General features: G+C 41.0%; 2 protein-coding genes across 2 annotated transcripts; one reads left to right on the forward strand and one right to left on the reverse strand.

Annotated features, from left to right (window-relative positions):
- The first annotated feature begins 510 nt into the window (after nt 1-510).
- Nucleotides 511-3,937, forward strand: LOC131460904 (retinol dehydrogenase 10-B-like). The gene is made up of 5 exons (XM_058631793.1): nt 511-1,021; nt 2,835-2,933; nt 3,052-3,197; nt 3,277-3,408; nt 3,494-3,937. The coding sequence occupies exons 1-5, from the start codon at nt 572-574 to the stop codon at nt 3,612-3,614; spliced, it is 948 nt and encodes a 315-aa protein (XP_058487776.1). The 5' UTR covers nt 511-571; the 3' UTR covers nt 3,615-3,937.
- A 150-nt stretch (nt 3,938-4,087) lies between these two features.
- cse1l (CSE1 chromosome segregation 1-like (yeast)) lies at nt 4,088-18,851 on the reverse strand. The gene is made up of 25 exons (XM_058631792.1): nt 18,752-18,851; nt 17,940-18,032; nt 16,750-16,892; nt 16,299-16,400; nt 15,427-15,572; nt 15,242-15,332; nt 15,015-15,122; nt 14,622-14,714; nt 14,374-14,541; nt 14,153-14,282; nt 13,944-14,009; nt 13,551-13,753; nt 13,373-13,457; nt 8,207-8,268; nt 7,974-8,110; nt 7,528-7,631; nt 7,314-7,411; nt 7,055-7,205; nt 6,628-6,836; nt 6,442-6,539; nt 6,278-6,363; nt 6,061-6,142; nt 5,769-5,915; nt 5,162-5,393; nt 4,088-4,755 (listed from the first exon to the last, which is right to left on the reverse strand). Exons 2-25 carry the CDS (start codon nt 18,022-18,024, stop codon nt 4,666-4,668), a joined length of 2,916 nt encoding a protein of 971 aa, XP_058487775.1. The 5' UTR covers nt 18,025-18,032; nt 18,752-18,851; the 3' UTR covers nt 4,088-4,665.
- Between the last annotated feature and the right edge of the window lie 299 nt (nt 18,852-19,150).

Below are 19,150 nucleotides of genomic sequence, written 5' to 3' on the forward strand. Positions count from 1 at the left end.
AGTGAGTGACATTTGTGACCTTTGACCCATTTTAAGCGACACATTATGTTTACATATTTTATTTTGTCAGCACTTTAATCTGTAAAGGTTTGCCTTTAATTAAAAACAATTCATGTGAGATTTGTGTTCCCTTGTCCTATTTGCACGATACAAGAAAGAACCTATACATATATACATATATACACATACTGTATGTATAGGTTCTTTCTTGTGTACATATATGTATATATGTATAGGTTCTTTCTTATGTATGTGTATATGTATATATATATATATATATATATACATATATATAAATGTATATATGATGGTGACTCTGGCTAAGGACATGTTGTGTTAATCCGCAACAACATAGTGTTTAATGACAGTGATTCATTCAGTCATCAGACATTTGATTGGTGGTGACCTTGGATTGGTGGCCACCATCATTCTGCCTCCTAATCCGACACACAGCAGTTACATAAACTCGCTTTTCTGACTCCCCCACGTCACGCAGAGGAAGAACTCGTCCAGATCCTGGCGGTCGGTCTGCTGCCTGAGTTGCTGTCGAACTTCTCCAGCTGCGCGCATCATGATCTTTCTCGTGGACCTGGTGCTGATGCTCATAGACCTCACCTACTCCATCCTGGCTGCCATGATCCAGACTTTCCTGCGGCCGAGGCTCAAGTGCGTTGATGGAGAGCTGTGTTTGATAACGGGGGCCGGGGGCGCGCTGGGGCGCCTGTTCGCCCTGGAGTTCGCCAAAGAGGGAGCGCGCCTGGTGCTGTGGGACTGCAACACCAGTGCCAACGAGCAGACCGCCAAGCTGGCGCGGGAGCTGGGGGTTGAGGTGCACGCGTACACGGTGGACCTGTCCAAACGGCAGAGCATCTATGAGGCGGCGGACCGGGTCAGAGAGGAGGTCGGGGATGTCTCCATGCTGGTCAACAACGCGGGTGTGGTGGCCGGGCGCAGGCTGCTGGACTGTCCGGACGAGATGCTGGAGAGGACTCTGCTGGTCAACTGCCACGCGCTTTTTTGGGTGAGATCTGACGCGCACGTGCACATCACCTTTTACGCACAAACACATTTTGCAAAATCCGTCTAACTCTGCACTTGAGAGACACGGAGCTGATGCGGCCTCACTGTCTGACACGGATTATGTAACATCTGTCCACTCTGGTCCGTGGCACTGATGCGTGAAGGGACCAGAGCAGCGCGTGCCGAGGGGCAGATGTTGCATCACAGGGATGCCCCTGCGCGCGCGTCTATATATATGTGTATGTCTTTATTAGGCTGTGAGGACATATTTTGGTTCAAACCTGTCTTTGTGAGGACATATTGTCTGCTCCTCACAACTTAGGGACTTAGTTTTAGAGTTAGAACTGGGTTTGTGTTAGGTTAAGGTTTGAATAACAGGACAGGAATGCATTATTATTCTATACTGAGTCTGAGTGTCTGAGTGTCTTCACTAAGAATGCTGTAAGGAAACTCGTCCACAGAGAAAGGAGAAGCCTGCACACACACACACACACACACACACAGGCCCACCAGTAAAGAGGGCATGTGATTCTGCACTTGATCCTCTTAACATACAAAGTTAATCTCATTAGCACCAAATCTAAAGGTTTTCAGAGAGGTTTTTGTGGAGTGTGGCTTTGACGTTTAAATTCACCAACACACCTATGATGATGATGATGATGATGACGATGACGATGATCACGCTTAAATCGTAATGGCAGCCACATACACGGCCTGTACACGTATCTATATTCAAAAAGAAAGATCCATGTGTGCTTCAACAAACCGATTACCAACACTTTTAAGCAGGGGTCTCAAACTGGCGGCCTGGGGCCACATGTGGCCCTTCAAACAAGTTGTAATGAGTGATTTCTATGTTTTTATTTTTAAATTAATAGATTAATTTTGCATCAAAATATGTTTTTTTTTACTGTTGCATATTAAAACAAGCACTTATATTTTGAAATGATCCTCTCCAACTGTATTTGTAAAGCACAAAACAAACACAGTGGACCAAAGTGCTGCACAGAATAATAGATAAAAGACAGAAAAGCTCACACGAGGCAAGAATACATATACAAAAAGGAATTAATACGGCATATTGATATGTAATTTTGAGCTCATAACGTCCACCGCAACTGTTGCTTTTCCCAAAAAAGTTGGACTTTTTTTTACTTGACTGGCCCCTGACTGACGAGACGAGACAGTCAGTGGCCCACAGGTCATTTGAGTTTGAGATAATTTTCAAGAGCATTTTATTTTTTTAATGTATCACTTAAAATCATCTTTCCGCCTCGATTAACCGACTGTAATGATGTCAGTCAGACATGGAGCGGACAGGTCTGTAAAAACACCATCCAATCATACGGCGATTGATTGGATTGTGATGCATCAGTGAAACTGCCATCTGTCTGTCTGTCTGTCTGTCTCAGCTTGACTCTACTTGTTTTTGTTTTTTTTGCTTTTCCATTAGGGATAGTACCTGGTGGTTGTTTTTCTTTGCTCTGGTGAGGCTTGTAGGGGCCCATTATTGTGTGTACCTTACTCCATTAAATCTGTGAAGCACCTTTGTTGAGAAGAGTGCTCTATAAATAAAATGGATTAATTATAATTATTAGTATTACCGTCATCTCACTCAACGGTGGGTTTAACACGTCCCCATAAAAATACCACGCAGGATGAGTCAGCCACATCCACTTTGAAGGTACACGACATATGCCGGCTAAAAATGGCCGGAGGACCATTTCTGAATCATTCAGGCCATCAACGTTGTATTCATTTTAAAATATACCAACATTAACCGCATTAAATGTACTAATATCATCTTTCAACAGATGACAAAAGCCTTCCTGCCTCAGATGAAAGCGAAGAACCACGGCCACATGGTCACCATCGCCAGTGCTCTTGGACTGTTCAGCACCGCGTGTGTCGAGGTGAACGTCGTCAGACAACGATCTGAACAGACAGACAGGACAATCCATTCCATTACATACTTTATATCCGACTTCATTCTTTTAAAAGGCTGCTTGTGTTTGTGTCTCCCACATACAGGATTACTGTGCGAGTAAATTTGGAGCTGTGGGTTTTCACGAGTCTCTGACTCATGAGCTTTTAGCAGAGAACCTGGAGGGCATAAAAACGACCTTGGTGTGCCCTTACATTGTGGACACGGGGATGTTTGCAGGCTGTGAGATCAGGTGAGATGCCCTCATATGTCGTCGGTAAAGACCCTGAAAGTTCCAGCATATTCCTGACTTCTGGTTTGACGTCTCACAGGCAGGAGCTCAAGAGTCTCATTCCACCTCTGCAGCCGCTCTACACCGTACAACAGTCCATGAATGCCATTTTAGCCGAACAGCAAATGATCTGCATTCCTCGCATGATGTACATCCCCTTCCTTGCACGAGCGTAAGCACTCGTCCGGTCACTTAGGAAACATGTTCTTTATCAACCGAGGCTCAAATGAACGTCTTCTCTCTCGCTCTCCCTCTAGGTTGTTACCATGGGAGGCAAACGTGGCAACATATCGCTTCATGGGAGGAGACAAGTGCATGCTACCTTTCATCAAGAATGTTGAAATGAAGACTTCCAACGGCCATATCAAGTCTTCCTAATGCCACCGCTGACTCTTCCTCTTAAGTAATGGACCAACTTGAATAACCAAGGCTTTTACCAAATACACATTCAATTGAAGGGAGAACCCAATATCTACACTAACCTGGTATCTCACCACACCAGGTTCCCTGGAGTATATAAAAAAATGTGTTCTTAATTTATGAGAATAAAGTCGTAATATTCTAACCTGTTGTTTTAGAAGAGACTTGTTAAAATGAAGGTGGTGGAGCATATCATGGAATTGTTCACAAACAAGGAGATACTTCATCTTTTGGCACATCAGCATCACTTTGTCATAAGTAAGTTACAATATTATGTCTTTTATTGACATTTATGACTTTAATCTCATAAATTTACAACCTTATTCTCAAAGTTTGTTAATGTTTTTTCCCAATTTTAAATTCCATCCATCTACATGAGTAGATTCCAGTAGAATTCACTATAGTGGATGAATCCACAAATACCAGATATATACAAGTGCGTCTTTTTATTCACATTAACAAACAGTGCAGGAACAAGGACTAGACAAATTAATCTACAGGAAACATGCAACAGAACATATTAAGCGTTAATTTGAGCCAGATTACAGTCTTCATAAAAAGGAAGTCAAACATACAAAAAAGAAATCCCTCTCATGATTGATCCCCATCCCCTCCTGTCCATATGTTCCGTTTAAATTTGCCTCCATTGCTGCTGCTGCTGCTGTTGATTAAATAAACTGACAATTTTTTTTGTTTCGTTTGTTTGTCTTTTGCTCCACAACAAACAACGTGCCCACACACAGTGCTTCAGTTATGTCAATTTTTGGTCATGTCCTTTTTAAAAACCCTTTAAAAAATAACTTTCGTCAGAGAACACACACACACACCTTCAATTCAGGCAAAATTATGAATATCTCTGGTAAATCCATCAAATAACTGTCAAGTCAAACCAAAGCTGTAAAGACTCGGGTCTGGTCTGTCAAGTGTCATGTGACCCAGGGCCACTGTGGCTACTCCTGCCAGTGTATCATGGTCTGCTCCTACCATGTGAACACCCATCACGTCAGCTTCAAACCAGCTGCACAGAGGCTGCCTGCAGGTATCCCTGCAGATACTGGAGGGCTTCTGCATTCAGACTGGTGCTCAGCATAGAAGGAACCTGCAGTACAAGGAATGGACACAAGGGGAAACCATCACTGACTAGAGCAGGGGTGTCAAACTCATTTCAAGTTCAGAGGCCACATTAGGCACAATTTTTAGGCAAAGTAGGCCGGACCAGTCAAATAACAGCATAATAATCTATTAACAAGTTTAATGTTTTTACATTTAATTCAGTAGGCTGTATGTTTGACACCCCTGGGTTAGAGACCATTGGACTGACAACTTAAAATTTAACAGTTAATTTACTCCTGACTAAATAAAACAGTTTTAAATACAAGATAAAAGTCACTGTAATTGTCTGTCCTTTCATATTTAAACTGTTTCGTATACATAGTAAGTGCTAGGTCTCCCAACTTCCACAGATTTCTGTCTCAATGTTCTTTCTTGTAAAACTGTACACATACCCTTCCTGGACAGGCAGTAGACAGTTTGTGGAGGGACTGAGCCAGCAGGATCTTAGGATTTCCGACAGCGTCTCCAATTGGGTCGCGCTCCTTCTTCCCAGCGAAAGCCAGCTGCGAGAACGCCGTCTGGTATCCCGGTGTGTCTTCGATGTCGATGAAGTGCTCGTCGTCGGGGATGCTGTCGTCTTCTGGTAACTCAAACAGACCAATGAGAGCTTGGAGCAGGGGCGTCCTGAACGGAAACATGACAATCCAATTGATTGTCATTAGTTTAGGATAAGCAACACTGACTTTTCTAAATAGAACAGGTTTAAACAGCTTTAATATTCAAAAAAGCATTATTTGTCTCATACAGTATATTGCTGCAGTGCCTCTTTTTAAACTTAAATGCCCAGTCTGCTCTGACTGGTCAGCTGATCTACTCTTTTGTGGTCACACAGATGAATGATGTCAAAATACAGGGTTAATGGGTCTTTTCGGCAGTTAGATGTGGGTTATTCTAATTTGTAAATGAAAACATTAAACAAATAATGACATTGTTTTACCCTAATGTCTTATAAAAAAATGGATAGAAAGCTCATGGTTGTGTTTTCATTCACTTCCTCACCAGATCTTTGTGTACTCCGTGTCCATCATGGCGGGACATTCTGTGAGGACTTTGGTAATGCCAACAGCACAAATCTTCTTCTCAACTGCTCCAGAAACCTTCTGCACCTCTGGAACAACTACTTTCTCCAACACCATTCCAAACATGCTGCAAACGCAAAAAGAAAATAGGATTAATCTGCCAATTTTATTGAGTTGATTTTCCCATAAAATATCAGAAAATGTTTTCTATGTATGATCACTCTGACATCTTTGATCACAACCATGTTGTTTGGCAGTAAAACGACACTTACTTTGGCTGGATGCTGTCAAAAATCTCCTGAAGTGCAATAGCTCCATATTTGACACAATACAAGTTGATGAACACCAAGAAACCTGTGAAAACGCGGCAATATTAACACGTGATATTATATTAAAAGTTAATGAAAACGTGACAAGAACTGACACAAGTGACTAACGTCTTGTTCCTGTGTGAAATGGTGTGAACACAACAAAGATGATGGAACTCACTCTTGATGAACTTGGTGGTTTTGGAGCCTTGAAGTCTCTGGAAGAGCAAAATGAAGATCTGTTTCCTGTATCGAATAATCGATTCTCTGGCAGGACGAAAAAAAAATTGTCAACAATATGAAACATAAATAATTGAACTCATTGAACGACCATAATCAACTCACGGGGGCATGTGCTCTATGATGCTGTTGAGGAGGTAAAAACCTTGGTGGTCATTGGCCTTAGAGGCAATAAGCTTTTGGAAAACTCCAAGCAAGCCGGGCTGAGGAGATGAAATCAGATTACAGTGTCAATACTCTTTATTAAAGAGACACACAAAAAAAACATCAATCATCAGCGCAATGACTTACTATTTTATCAGCAGCAGAGCCGGCAATAGAGGCACCTCCTTTCTCCAGGTAAGCCTGAAGCAGGCGCACCAGAGGTGGGATGTTTCCTGTGCGTTCCCAAAGCACAGGCTGCAGCAGGTGAGGGAATAAAGCCATGTAGGAAGCGGGAATGGAGTTGGAGTGCATCTCCAAGAGGAGAGACATCACCTGGAACACGTATGGAAGGAACTCTGTAACAGAGGACACAGGGAGAGTTATCTATCTTACCCATCACTTTCACAGAACACTTAAATATTTAAAATATTAGGGCTGTTCATTGAAAATGTCATGTTTAAAGCCACTTTTTTTACGTGCAATAAATTTGATTTGTTTCAAGTTCAAGTCAATGAGTAATAGTTTGAAATAATGGGGATTTCATAATGGGGAAATATTAACATCTTTCACAAACCCTGGACATCATTCTGAAGGATTTCAGTGAAAACTGGGAAGAGAGCCTCCTCGAAGCTGGAGACGGTGGTGGGGTTGGCTTTGCAGGTGATGCGGACAGACAGGCACAGAGACTCAAACAGGTAGTGGTTAAAGTGAGGCTTGCTGGGGTTCTGGAAATAGGCGACACATAAAAGGTTTTCACCATTAACACCAAATAAACATCTTAGCAAAAATGTACCTGAACAAACATCCATAAATAAGAGCAATGCATGGATTACCTTGCTGACTGATAGGAGTTTATGAGTAAGCTGACCAATCAGAGTGGGGATATAGGGAACAATGGCCTCCTGCAGCAGAGAGAAGCTGCGCATGATGGCTTTAAAAATGAAAAAAATAAACAAAAAGAAAAAGGACATGAGACAGTTGAAAATAAACGGGCTAATACTGACTGAGGAGTATTTATATTAGATGACAGAGAAGGTTTGGGGTTACCTTTCATGATGTATTCATTTTCTGCAGACCCGGGGAGAGCAAGTGCTTTGAACAAATGGTTGAGCAACTGTTCAGTGAAAGGCGCCATTTCTGCAGGAGTGATACTGAAAAACATGCACAGAAATGTTGTGTCATCCCATTTTTTCCAGGTAGAACTCTTGTTGCAAAACTCTTGAAGGACTTCAGCACATCAATAGGCAAAATCCTAACATTGGATACAAGTAATTGCTTAATTTACTGGTAAACTTTATATGTTCAGTAAAAAATAACTTCATACAATGTGGTCTATATGTACAAGTCAAACTGTGAGCAGGTGAATATCATGTGCAATCATCGCTGGTATGAATTATGACTTTTTAAAAGTAAAGAACACATTTAAAACTTTATCTAATTTTCAATAATTATGATTTAAATAGGCATCATTCACCTACTTGCTTAATACTCACAGTGTGGTGTTGTTGGGGCCTCTCATAGTGAACAGCCTCTCCAAAGCATGGGCAGCATAAGTGTGCTCGACTGTGCTCTCTGCCTGCAGGTGAGCAATCAGTAGAGGAACTGCCTGCAGCAGCTGCTCCTTCGGAAGCTAAGCCACAGGAGATAAAAACAACAACTCCTCAGTAATGGATTTATTTGTTGTTGTAGTTGTTTTTCAAATTCGGGCAAAATCAAGAGTTGGTACCTGGCTTCTGAAGATCATAACATACTTAATAGCATCTGCCTTCAGCACTGGGAACTCATTAACTGCAGGAACAAAGGAGGAGCTTTGCATGAGTTTGTGCATTTACCAGGACTGTCAATCAATTAAAAAAACAACTAGTTAATGTTGGATGAATAACCACAACTACTGTTGTTCAACTTAGACTTTACTTCGCAATCGCATTTCACATGAATAACCACCGTTACCGCCATAAACACACACTCTACCCATGCGCAGTACACTTCACTTCCATCTTCACGCATGCGCAGTAGTTAACATTACAACTTAACAATCTCCCCTTTTTCTTTAAAGAACATTGTTCAAAAATTAGAACATTTAATTTTTAACAAGAGATCTAACATCAATGTTAGTTAGTATCATGCTAACCAATAACAGGTAAACAGGTTAAGTTTGTACAGTCACTTGACAAGTCCATTTAGCCTTTGAGATGCCATACACCTTCGCTGAGAGCCCTCAGTAGAGTAAGTGCAGATGTCCCAGTCTTTGTCAAGCAGTTGGCAAGCTGATCCTTGGTTGGTGACCACATAAGCTGCCGTATGGTTCCAGTGTGCATGAGCTCCTTAATACTGCTGATTTCGAGGCGGAGTCTCTTCTCCGTCACAGATTTTGTGGACTTGACAGCATCCAGAAGAGAATGATTGTCCGTTACACACACAATGGGCAAATTACAGTGTGTGCAATCACCAGTCGTAAGCTCTGAGTAGAGTGTAGCAAGAAAAACTGCACTGTCAATCCCATCTGCAAGTGCAAAAGTCTCTCCTGCTAATGTACTCCGAACAACTCTCCTGATTCGTTTTGACTGCCAGCATATAGGTGAGAATTTCCCATCCTCTCCCATAAGAATAATAAAATGTCCACCCTGCGTGCCTCCGTCTGTGAGGTTTCCCATTGAGGAATCACTGAATACCACTAGTTTGAGTGAACTGTTTTCCCCCAAGTACTGAAACCTCAAGGTCACCTCTTCTGATTTCAATTTTCGGATTAGTTTGTTTGCACCGTGCAGAGACTGAACAGTGGCATGCTTTGTGTTTGATGCCAACATGGATATGTCACACATTGCGTCAGGTCTGCTCTGTCTTGCTACCCACAATATTTGTCCAATCTTTGATTTTAGCATGTCACTTTCGATATCTGTTAAAGGAGCCTCACGCTGTGTTGCTCTGCTGGGGTCCACAAGGATGGGTTGAAGACTTTTTATGTACGTACTTTGTTGTACTTGTATTTCATCCTTCAGGGAATGAACCTGCATTCCAATATAGCTGAAGCTGTTGTGTTCTTCACGTCCAACTTGAAAAGCCGCTTTCAATTGGGGGATGACAGTTGTGGAGAACGTGTCTGAACCACCCCAGATAAAGTCATCAACATGAGAGGCAAGGACCCCCATCACCTTGCAGGAATCATCCAGCCAGTAGAATACTGCTGGATCGAGCTTTGAAACAGTGGCTCCCAACTGCTGCATAGTGTCTTTCACTCTATTGTACCAGTACAAAGAAGCATCGCTTAGGCCGTAAACACACTTTTTCAACTTCCATACAGTACCTTCGCACTGTGCTTCTTGAGGTGGGCGGATATACACATTCCGGGTCAACTCTTTACCTTGCAAAAAGGCTGCTTTGATGTCCATGGAGTTAAGCTGCCACTTATTTTGACATATAACAGCCATGATCATTTTGAGAGACTCTGAAGCACATGTAGGCGAGTCCTTAGGAAGGTCTTGAGTGTTTATCTCTTCAAAGCCCCTCGCAACTAGTCTAGCTTTTGGTACGATGCCTAGAGGTGTGTCCTTAAGTGTGCAGACCCACCTTGTTGAGATGCATTTCTGACCATCATCTTTCACCTCTTCAAATACATCATTTCGTCTCCAGGTACTGAGTTCACTGTGTTTGGCAGGTATGAAGGCCTCATCATTCACTATAAGTATGTCATCAGTGTATTCTGTGCATAACTTAGCATGCTCCGATGGAAAAACCTGAAGGTTTTCCATTTGTCCTAGGTCAACTGAACTTGTTGTACCAGCAATGTCCTCTGGTTCACTGTACTGCAAATTGTAACAGTTTTTGTATTTACCAGTTGCCTTTCCTGCCCTGCTGAGGATTTTTCCAGTATGGGCTTGGCCACTTTCATTGTCTTTGTACTTAACCATCTGCCCAGTTTTCAGCCTCATGCCTTCACAAGTCATGGTTGAGTTTGTCGTCTGCGACATGTCAGATTGATCCAGATTACTTCCTCCAGGCTGTACTGATGCATGAGGAGGTTCACTGCTAGGCTCAGCATCAAGAGGTTCATCATTTGTAGGTGTCACTTCCTCATTTTCAGTGTCATAGTTATACTCACTGTGTCCAGCTGCTGGTGTCACTCTGTAGTCACTTTTATTTTCTATTCTTTGATTGTCCTTTTCAGTTTCTTCCAGCTTTTCCAGAGGGCCATCCACTTTTCTCAGCCTAGATTGATGTACTCGAATGTAGGTTCCCCCATGTCTGACAAAGATCACCACACCATCTTGGCCGATGACCACACCTGGACCTTTCCACTCATTACAATCAACTCTTTTATAGTAGACTTTGTTCCCCGTTTCATATCTGTCATCAATAGGCCGCAGTTGTTTACGTAGAGCTCTTCTGATTCTCTCAGAGCATTCAGCTTCTGTAAAAGCTCTCCTTGTAGCATGTAACGTTGTGATGTGCTTAGCTATCCAGGTACTCACACTGGTTTCAAGAGCTGGAGGCTTATCATTGAGGATCGATGGCAGATTTGGGTTCTGCCCAAATACTAGCTGGTATGGGCTGTAACCATGTACATTGTGCATAGTGTTCTTCGCCATCAATGCCCAGTCCAAAGCTGTCTTCCAGTCACATTGGCTGTCACTCTTCACCTTCATCAAAATGTCAGTAAGGGTTTGATTATGCCTTTCCAGAAGGCCATTGCTCCATGGGCTGTATGCTGCAGTGGTTTTAACTTCAATGTTAAATTTTTCAGCCATGTCTCTCATTTCTTCGTTGTTAAATTCACCTCCATTGTCACTGAATAATTTGCGTGGAGGACCATGAATACTTATCCAGCAGTGAATGAAGTGCTTTATTATCTCCCTGGGTTTCTTCGTGGTGATAATACTGCCTGCACTGAAGCGTGTGAAGTGGTCAATCGCATGTAGATACCACACTCCCGGCTCAAGCTCATGCAAGTCCACAGCTACAGTTTCATTGTAAGTTGAAGCCATGGGCAAACCCACCACCGGCTTGCGTTTTGGTTTGCTGTACCTAATACATGTTTCACAGGTTTTTACAATGTCTGCAAGAATTCTGTTGCTTTCATCGTCATTATGACCTGAGCACACCAGTAGTTTTTTTAGCCTGTCAACTGAGGCATGTCCAAATTGCCTATGTAGTTTTAACAGGACTGTCTTTTTTTCCTTTGTTGTCATATTTTCTGTCACAGCAAGAATTTCATTCTCATCATTTTGTGTCTCGCTTACATCTGGGTAACTATTATCTCTCAAGTTGACACAATAATGTCCTGAAGATGTCAGTTCAAGCTTCACAGGTTGTCTAAACATTGTGGCTTTGTCATGTGCAATGTCCAAAACTGCACTAGCTCTCTTCAATGAAGTCTTGCTTAAAAGCATTGGTATATCTGCCGGGACAACCTCTGTTTCTATTTTGCATTTAGTCTGTCCTATCTTGGCTGGTATAATCACTTTTCTTGTTGAGTGAACAACTTTACCATCACCAAATCTGAAACGTCGTGCACTCTGTTCGTTGTTCAGGTTTAGTCTTTTACTCTGTGGCAGTTCACTTATATAATCATCAAGCCACTTCTCTCCACACACAGTCCTTGTGCAGGCTGTATCAATCACGGCTGATCCTAAAGCTTCCACCATGAAGATTGCCGTTTCAGATAAAGATTCGTTGGAAAACAAAGTAATGTTGCATTCTTCAATGTCATGTTTTAGTCCCTCATCCTTTGTTAGATTTACATGTTCCTTTTTATTGGGACAATCCTTTGCCCAGTGATATGTGCTTTGACATACTGCACATCTCGTTCTCCTCCCATGTTTGTCGAACGGGTTTGTTCCCGGAAACACAGTTTGAGATTGTTGCCAGTTTGACCTACTCTCCCGCTTGCCTGTATGTCTTGTGTAGTATGTCGCTTCACTAGTATCTCCACTCATGTGCATTGCACTTCTGCCCTCTTGTGGTGGAGTAATGTTATCGCCAAAAATTCTCTTCAAGGCTGATTTCATGTTAACAAACGAGACGCTGGGGCAAGCTGTAAGCGCCAACTGTTTGTCTTTTACATCAAGTCCCGCAGTGTCTAACAGCTTGAAAGCTAACACGGCATCTGGTAGATCCATTTTTAACTTACGTATTTTGTTGTACCGATGTTCAAATTCAATGATGTAATCCACCATAGAAACACCGCTTCCTCTAGCGATCCTGTCAAACTCCGTGTACGCCTCGTATTGCCGGTCTTTTTCTTCTTTCAAATACACGGAGTCCAATTTCGTCAGAAGTGCAGTCATTCCCGTGTCGGAATTTAAGTCGCCTGCAGCAATTTCTAATGCACTGGCCTTCGCTCTCCCCGTTAGCGACAAGGTAACCGCCAAGGCTTGCTTCTTTACGTCCAGGTCGGTGACGAGTCTCCAAATTTCGACCTCATTTTTCCAGGTTTCATAAGACGTCTTTTCGTCAAATGGTGGCGGGACTTTGTAATTCCCAGCAGCAACCATCCTCTGCTACCAATGTTGGATGAATAACCACAACTACTGTTGTTCAACTTAGACTTTACTTCGCAATCGCATTTCACATGAATAACCACCGTTACCGCCATAAACACACACTCTACCCATGCGCAGTACACTTCACTTCCATCTTCACGCATGCGCAGTAGTTAACATTACAACTTAACAGTTAATAGCATCTTTTCATACTGGTGAAGGAAGGGCTCCTCACGTCATCCTGTCATACTTATTTTAAATTTCAGGCTTTTATAAACAGGCTCTAGTCACTGTTTTTTCAGTACCAGCTCCTCCAGAAACACATTTAAAATATATAATATAACATTTAAAAGCCATGTGAGCTATCTTTCACTGACGGTTACAGTATATGCAATATAAGACGAGATTCTTACCATTGAGGGACTTTAAGTCTGAGAGGATGTGATTCACAAAGAATTCAGTCAGATTCACCAACTCATTGGCTTGTGTTATTCCATGCTAGAGTGCAAAAAAAAAAGGGTACATTTAAGCAATAAGTTGACATAATCACTCGTGCAATAAACTCAAACTAAATATGAATCTCAACCATACCTTCTGTGTCTGGGCTTTAGACGCCAGTGATGTGACTAAATAAATGGCAGCATCTTTGTGCTTCCAGTTCTGGCCAGGGTTCTTGGCATACTCTCCTAGCATTGAGTTAACATAACCAGAGAAGATTGCCGTCACTGGCCCCTCGAAGAACTTACACAGGCCTCTCACCAAGTCACAGGCTGCCCTGCGACGAGTGTCGATATCTGAGGAGTGATGAGGAAAAAGGAGTATGTTTCACTGAAAGTTCACTGGATGGAAAACAATCACATCAACCAAACTGACTAATTAACTACATCATTAATATATATGACGGACATCTTTCATGTCATGTGTTAAAACACCTTCATCTTATAAGAATAATTTGAATTTGAAAAAAGTTATCCAAATGTTTACCAGATCCTTCAAGGTCTCTTCGAATATATTCCTCAGAGTTATCTTCAAAGGCCTCTTCATCTGCACCTGATCGAGCATAACAAGCATTTTGGTTAATAACACTGCATATGTGTCCCGAGGAAAGACAGAGCCCAGAGTCAGTCTGAGGCTGTTAACAGATGGCAACTGTAAAATTGTAATGACTCAGAACAAAAAAAACTTTTACTTACTTCTGAATTCCATGTTAGGCACAATGACCTTCTCACAAATGCTAGTGAGGATATTCTGGTCCTCAAATAGATGTTTGTAGTGTGGCCTTTCACAGACAGAAGCCAAGAACTGGATAGCATTGCTAACAAGCTGCAACAAAGATGAGGTATACTGTTAGATCGGGGAAAGTTCACTTTAAAATAGAATAAAAAAAAACAAAAAAAAACAGCAGCATTCTCACCAGGTCATATTTGACTTCCTGGCCAGTTGAGACTAAAAGGTTCCAGATAGCTGTGACGAAGCGGGGAAGGTACGGCTGAAATTCCTCATCATACTTCTGAGCATAAAGAGCAGCATTGTCGCAGATCTGAGACTTCAGGTGCTCCAAAAGACCTGCTTCCTGCTCATCCTAATAACAAAAGAATTGCTTTTAAGTGAAGCAGATTTTGCAAAACGCAACGCAAAAGAAGTTAAGAAAAAACAACTCACGTCAGTTTGTAAAAGCTTATTGTCCAACGTTAATAGGCCATGGAAATTGGTCATCCAGGTTTCCATGTTGTCTTCAAAAAACTCTGGAAGGTCCTGTGAAATAATGCATAGAAGATCCTTAAATTTTGACCTTAAATTGACCTAAGCGTCTATACAGAACATATACAACATGACAATTAAAAATTATACCTAAATCACTACAGTTTATTCACATTTATCGTGACAATGTGATAATTCCACTGTTAAAAATATAAAGTGTACATTTTTAGCCAATTTTGTGTCATGAGTAAGCACAGGAGGTCGTCTATGATGGGTTGTCATATTTGATGAAAAAAGATTCAGTCAGGAAAGAGAAAACCAAACAACAGCAAACTGAGACCAAAGTCAACTTACTTGGAAGTTAAGGCTGTAAAAAAGCTTGGAGATGAGTGTGAGGGAGGAGAAGAGGACCTTCAAGGCACTGACATCTGCAGCATGAGTTTGACATAACTCAATAGTGGCCTATACCAAATAAGAGAACAAATATCATACAATGTTAAAATGCAACATTAGAAAAATTGTATTACTATTAAACTAGGATTACTTCTAGGTGTTGTGGTAAATGCACAGTCATCACAAACCTTGAACAGTTCCGTCAGAGGCAGAGCAAATGTGTCCAGTACTAATTTTATCTCTGTCCAAAGCTCATTTGATTTGAACTCATGGCGGTACCTTGAAAAGCAAAAGGGCAGAGAATATATGAAAATAGCTGCATAAAAATAATTTAGAACAATAACATTAAAACTCTTAAAATAGTGAGCTCTACCTCTTGAAAAGAGAATGTGCAGTGCGAAGCACTCCATTGATGATGTGGAAGTCTCCACTTCTGAAGCGGGTCACCATCTCCGTTAAAAGGTCGGGCCACTTTAGAGGAAAGTCTTCCCTTCCTATGATACTGATGGCATCACTCAACTGTGGAGATACATAGTATATAGTTGGGTTTAGGGATGTCACCATTATAGATTTTCTTGGTACGATTATTGTCAGAGAATTAATCACGATATTACAATTATTATGCGTTAATTGATTTCACAACACTATGAATATGTAAAATCACATGAACACTGCTTATAGGTCTTAAAGTTTCATTTATTTATATCTTTTGATGCCAACATAACAAAATAATGTAGCAAATACACTACACTATTATATAGGAACAATTATTAATCCCCCAGGGGAAATGTTTAAATTATTCAAGTCACCAATTGTCATCTATAATCAAATGTTTAAGTTTATTTTAATCATTTTAATCATTTATCTACTTGTATGTGGCCAGATACAAAATGTATCGATTATTGTAGTTTGTTCTTTTCATGTTTAAATTACAAAGACACACAAATACATTAGTAATAAATGAAACGGACCCACATTACTTATAACGTAACGTGAATTCACGTAAGTGAATGCCGTTTAACTCGTCACGTTACACTGAAAGCCGAACACGTGTCGTACACAATTAATTGCAAATGACACGCTTATCCGGCATAATCTGACGGTATTGAGGAAACATTACGATTTATATACCGTAGTGTTTAATACAGGGATTAATTGTGAAATCAAGTAATCGTGACATCCCTAGTTGGTTTGGCATCCTCCCTTGAAACGGATGCATTAACTCACTGAAATGTGAGGACCTACCTGTTTTTGAATCTGTTCAGGGCTGCTCAGCATCAAATTCACAATGTTTGCTTTGATCGCTGATCGGTCTGGATCAGAGATTTTGTTTGGTTCATCTTCAACCTGTAGTAAAACAGAACAAAACATATTAGTGTATATATTGAGTGGGACAAACTGCAATTTGACAATAATAAAGTCTTCAGCTATGAATAAACACACGTGACATAAACTGAACAGTCTGCTTGACACAGGGCTAAAAGTTTTCAAACCAAGATGACATGTGTTTTACCAAAGCTGTAGTGTTTTATCACTATTTACAATAACTTACAATAACTTTAGGTTTTCTGATAATAGAATCTTCGTAAAAAGTTGAAAAGACAAAGTGTATTCTATTGAAAGATGTGACAACTGATGACAACAATGTGGACTTAAGAAATGTGCAGAGTCAATAACATTTTAAACTAAGACTCACAATGCGCCAGTTTCTTTTGATGTAGTTCTTGAATGTAACAGCAGCGCAGACACGGATCACAGTGTCCTGGGACTTCTCCAGCAGCGTTAGTAGTAATAATGGGTAATTCTGCTGTCCCTCCACAGACTCAAGAAACTTTTCAGCTAAGGAAGGGAGATAAATAGATAAATGGAAAACACATGTTCAAGACCATCTAGTGACTGCATAAATTGGCTAGTGAGAGCATTGAGAGAATTGCATTACAGCAGTGTTTGGACTGCAGGCAAACAGGATGTTTTTTTTGTCAAACAACATTTTCAGGAAGACGGCAATCATTCAAACCAGATTTGTGTGACACAGCATAACTGACCTATCTGTATGGGTCACTTAAGAATGTAGGCAATCAAAACAAACAAGAAAACAGGTCCAGGTTCTGACTTCCTTCTTCACACAAGAAAAATCCAGCTTTAGTGTGAGCAAAGACTGGCATACACTGTATGATTCTATGTAACCAGATTCAGCATGAGTGAATATTTCCAGAATGACTCAAAACACTATTTGAAATCCAATTTCAGCAGCCAGGGTGTTCAGACTGAAAATATATTTCCATCAACTGCTGTAAATCAAATATTGGGATTTAGTTCACAGATATAAGCAGTGTTCGGCACCACAGTATAACAAAGTCCAGCTTGATGACATAAACAAACATCAACAGCTGTTGATATATGGTGGCATTTCATTGCTGCCTCAGTTTAGGTTCAAGTGAAAAATTTGATCAGTCCACAAATGTCTCTTATCACCTGCTGTATCTGCCACTTATGCTATTTTTCCAATACAGTGAAATGTGGAAGCAGGAGAAATGTCCTTTTTTTTTTAACTTGCCAAGTCTGTATCCAGTGCATTCATTTGCATCTACCTTTTATCCCCATACACCAACTTTTCCACTTCCCTCAAGCATAGCAAACATCTCAAAAACACCAGAATGTGTATTGTATGCACAAATCCAAAATGTGCATGTAAAAAAGCTGACTGAAACACACCTCCAAATATGATATGAATCAAGATTTTCACAACCCAACATCGACTTACTAACTTTTATGACAGTTAAATATTGACATGATGACAGAAAGTTACTGTTACTCCTGTTCTTCAGACAGTCTGAATTAGGCCTTTGATATGCAAGTGAGCATCATGTCTTTAGGCTGCATTACCTGGACGTCTGACATTCGGGTCTGGGTCCAGTGTTTTCCTGAGGAACTCAGTGAGGATTTGAAGGTTAGCATCGTTCAGCTCCATGCTCGTAACTGTGGGTGTAAAAAAAACAACAACAAATGGCTAAAGAACAATATTTGATTTTATTTGAACGCTGAGTAAATATGCACAAAAGCTGTGTACTACTTCATGCAACCCCACGCTCCTTAAAAGTCGTACATTTGCGCCCAATTTACTTATTCGGACATTTATCTTAGACTTTTACTACTCTATCAAACAAGTCAAAGCTATGCTCTATATTCTACGTTCATAACGCTGAGCTACTTTCACTCATTCATACATTTAGAGCATGTCATTTACGTTAGCTTGTTAGCGGCCAGCTATCATAGCTACACTGACATTAGCAGCCTCGCTTCTGCTGCCTTGCTGCATAATGCCTGAGCTAGCCGGCTAAAGTTAACACAGTCAGGAAAACACGCCAACTAAACAGTATGTAGCGTCAAAAGTTATATTAAACTGAATATATTTAATCCTCCTTTTTGTTTAGAACGAGCAACAGGACACATTAAACTTCCTAACGTAGAATGGAAAGCAATAACCCAGGTGCCAGTGCTTAGTCCGATCCAGAGCCGAGCTCCCATCAAGCCCGGTTGCTACTGTTAGCACTAGCTTGCATATTTGCTAACCATAAACTTAGCTAATACACCAGCACTGCGTGTTTAAGTGACACAGCACGAGACCGCGATTCATTCAAAAAGTCTAAATATCGGATTCTACTCTTGAAAAGACAACGATGTTATCTTATTCTTACCGACGCAGGGACTTTGAGTCGCGGTCGGATGGGAAGGCACTACAGACCTAACAGACGTGCTCACGGTGCCAGCTTTCAAAAATCCAGAGCAAACGGAACTGCGCGGTCACTACACTGCGCATGCGTAGATGTAAAGTGAACGCTGGAAGACACACCCCTTGCCAAACACTCACCGGTCACTTTATTAGGTACATCTGTTTCAACTGACACAGTGATTATTAATAAGAACCAGCTAATCATTCCTGCCGCGTTCTCCGCCTGTAATATTTCGTCCTCTAATAAGAATCTGAGAGGTGTAATGTTGCCCCCCACTGTTCAAAATTCTTTCTCATCCTCCCATCTCCATCTCAGATACTGTTTCCTGTTGTTATTTGAATTGATTTGAATTTCATGATGGAA

This window comes from Solea solea, chromosome 6 (genome assembly GCF_958295425.1).
Source record: "Solea solea chromosome 6, fSolSol10.1, whole genome shotgun sequence".
Classification (NCBI taxonomy): domain Eukaryota; kingdom Metazoa; phylum Chordata; class Actinopteri; order Pleuronectiformes; family Soleidae; genus Solea; species Solea solea.